The sequence below is a fragment of the Egretta garzetta genome, unplaced genomic scaffold (assembly GCF_000687185.1).
Source record: "Egretta garzetta isolate BGI_Z169 unplaced genomic scaffold, ASM68718v1 scaffold427, whole genome shotgun sequence".
Classification (NCBI taxonomy): domain Eukaryota; kingdom Metazoa; phylum Chordata; class Aves; order Pelecaniformes; family Ardeidae; genus Egretta; species Egretta garzetta.
The window spans coordinates 506,066-509,206 of NW_009260345.1; the positions used below are offsets into that span (position 1 = coordinate 506,066).

General features: G+C 53.5%; 1 protein-coding gene across 1 annotated transcript in view; it reads left to right on the forward strand.

Moving 5' to 3' along the window:
* Positions 1 to 2,290, forward strand: part of LOC104129752 (sodium- and chloride-dependent GABA transporter 1) — a 34,718-nt gene extending 32,428 nt beyond the window's left edge. Inside the window, exon 16 of the mRNA XM_009642716.2 lies at positions 2,186 to 2,290. Coding sequence (XP_009641011.2) covers positions 2,186 to 2,290 — 105 coding nt within the window. The remainder of the gene's footprint in view (positions 1 to 2,185) is intronic.
* Positions 2,291 to 3,141: the final 851 nt, after the last annotated feature.

Sequence of the window (3,141 nt, forward strand, 5' to 3'; positions counted from 1 at the left end):
AGCCTCCAAGCATGAAGCTTGAAATATCTCAGGGCTAGGACCTGCTAATGACAAACATGCACAGCAGTAGCTTGTCACGTGCTTTGTAAAGGGCACCCGGTGAACGAGGGGTTAGGAAGTAATGCAGACTTTTATGCAGGACCCACAATGTTTCAAACATTTTTTAAATAATTTGAGCAGGGTTTTATGTAGCAGTGAATCATGAGTCTCTGTATATCATACCTAGTAATTCTGTTAAGATTTTATTTACAGTGTTGGCATTCAGTCTTGAGAGCACTTGTGCACAAAGTCCCTGTCTTAATGCTGTCTGCTGCAAGCTACAGGTGTAAGAAGCCACCTCAGGGGTGCTGATCTATGGCTTTCCCAGCCCAGATGCCATTTCACACCAGATGCTATCTAAATCCCATGAGTTTACTTCATGGATACTGTATTTTGAATAATGTTTAATTCAGAAATGTTTTGGCTGGAATTGCTGGACTGAGGTCATCTTCAGGCTCCCTACCTCTGAGGTCAAGTTGCAGGTGAATTTGACTTTCCTTCCTCCCAGCTCTCCGTTTAGATGGGGCCTGGTGGGGGAACTGGGTGGGTTTGGTGTCTCAGATCTGCTTTCAGCTTCTGGTCTCTCATCTGAGGTCGAGTTTAGGTTCTTGCCATTTTGTGTTGAAGGCCAGCGGCAATTCCAATAGTAGGTCCTTTCTCAGATGTTTTGAGAGCTCCTTTTTCCCTCATGGAATGGCAGGGTTAGGGTAACAGTTGGACTTGATGATCTTAAAGGTCTTTGCCAACCTAAATGATTCTATGGTTCTATGTTTCATAATATGAGCTGGAAAAGAGGGAAAAGGGAAGATGGCCAACAGAGATACGAGTCCAACCCTTTGCTTAGGCTCAATCCTGTTTCCACTAGGGATGGTGGAAGCATGTCCTGGCATCTGGGGCAGCTCCTGAGCGCGTTTCCACCCATCACCTCAGCACCTGGTGGGAACCAGCAGGGCCAGTCGGCAGCCTGAGCGGCCGGTGTGGACCCTCTCTGTCCCGCTCCCCCTCCTAGCAGCACCCCCACACATCAGGAGACCCAGACCTCCTCCCCACTGCTCGTGAACCCGGGAGCCAGCAGCAGATGGCAGCAGGAAGAAAGTAGGCTTTGGTGTGCCTGTATCGGAGAGACAGGGAGAATTTTTGGCCTCTTACATGCACAGATCCTGGATTAGTTTGTAATAGAGCTGGAGCCAGAGGGAAATTAGATGCTGAAGCTGAATAAAGTGCTTTTGACAGACAGGAAAGATTACAAGTCATTTTGATCCTCCCGAGCATGAATGTGAGGGGGAAAAAAAGACCCATGAATGGCAGAAGCAGCTCAGTGAACATTTCAGGGACTTCACCCAGCAACAGCCGCTTCAGTGGTATTGGAGAGCAGGAGCTTGTTTCCCTTTGCTGGGAAGAGCTTCTTCCCGACTTTGTGATGTCTGCTCAGGCCAGGCTCCATCCTCCTCTGCCTTCTCTTCTGCAGCTGCCGGCATTAGTCCCTCCCTGACAGGCAAAAGCAATTCATTCTCCTTCATCACTCCCGAGGCTCAGTCCCCACGCCTCCAGGAATGACTTGCCCCTCCATATTTCCCTGGGTTCTTGCTTCGCTTTACCTGCCTCTGCAATTTTCATTTGATCGGCTCGGGGTGACAGGAATTGCTGCTGGTGCCAAGGTTTGCGCGGGCAGACCGGTCCGATCTGCACCAGCGGCACAGCCCGTAACCTTGTCAGCCTGTTGAGGCTGGTTAGTAATGCTTTATAAACAACCCTAGCTGAAAAATTATGGAAACTGGGGAAAAGGATCTGCCCTGAAGCCTGTGACACTGCGGCTCTTGGTCCTGCTTGCAGCTGGTATTGCCTGGTAACAGTTTGCCTGGGGCTGTAAGGGCGATCCCTGTGTTTCAGGTACAAGGAGGAGCTGCTGTGGTGCGTGCAGCAGCAAAGCAAAGGGGAGTTGCCGAGGCTTTCGGTGGCTTGCTGAATGGCGCTGGAGGAGTAACTCCTGCCGCATGCGCCGTCCCCTCGCCCTGGAACTAGGGCCACCTCTGAGGCTTGGGGCGAGGGCTCCCAACCCTCAGCTGCCACCGTGCCCCGGCTGCCCCACCGTGGCCGCCCCTGGCACCCCCCAGCTGACACGCTCTCCCCCTTCATTCCCGGACAGCGCTTGCAGCAGATGACCCAGCCCAAGCCAGAGACGCATGCTCAGAACAACGGCCTCCAGCCAAAGACATCCTTCAACGGGAGGGTCTCGGATGCTGCCGTCTAGGAGGAGAGCCCGGACCTCCTCGCCCTGCCCCGTAGCTGCTCGTGCCACGTTGTCCCTCGAGCTCCTCTGGCACAGCTCGCTGTCCCCAGCTCCGTGGCGGCTTTTGCTTGTCGAAGAAAGGACCTGGCAGAGGAACCCTCTCACATCTCTTCCTCCTGGCCCGGCTTACCAAGGCCCTGCACGAGCTGCCACCAGGGCGTTGTGCGGTGACTGTCTTCATCCTGCAACACCCTGGTGCAGGCTCTCAGGGAGGACCGGCCGGTGCCCAGGTCTTCCTCCTCCTGACAAGGGACGATGTTTCTAGAGAGCTTAGACTGATCACTGACCACTCCTCTGTTCTTCTTCTTGCCTTGCCAAGTGAATCTCCGCAGAACATCCCAAGGCACACAGCTGTGCTGTCACCCCAGAGAACCAGCTTGATACCAAGTTCAACCCCAGGTGGTTGTTGACTGATCTAGCATACACCAACACCAGCAAATGCATAGTTGGAGGCGATGTGGCAGAACGAGGGATTCCAGCGAGGAGTCCGGCATGCTGGTAGCTGGTAGGACATCACGCCAAAACTGGAAAAGGGCATCAGGACGGTGTGTCCTGCTCACAGGTGCCGTGTTTCAGCCCTGCGCAGTCTCCAGCCGTTATCATGGCATCCATTGAGGCTGGCACTACGAGCCAGAGCCTAGCAGAGTGGGCAGCCTTTCCCTCCTGCAGCGTCCTGCCCTCTGCAGCTGTGTGCAGTAGCCTCTCCCTGATCCTAAAACGTGGGGTAGGTGGAGGGCTTAAAATGACCTAAAAACCCTAAAATTACCCTAAAGATGGTAAGTAGAGGGCTTTTTGCTAGAGGCTGTCCTAGC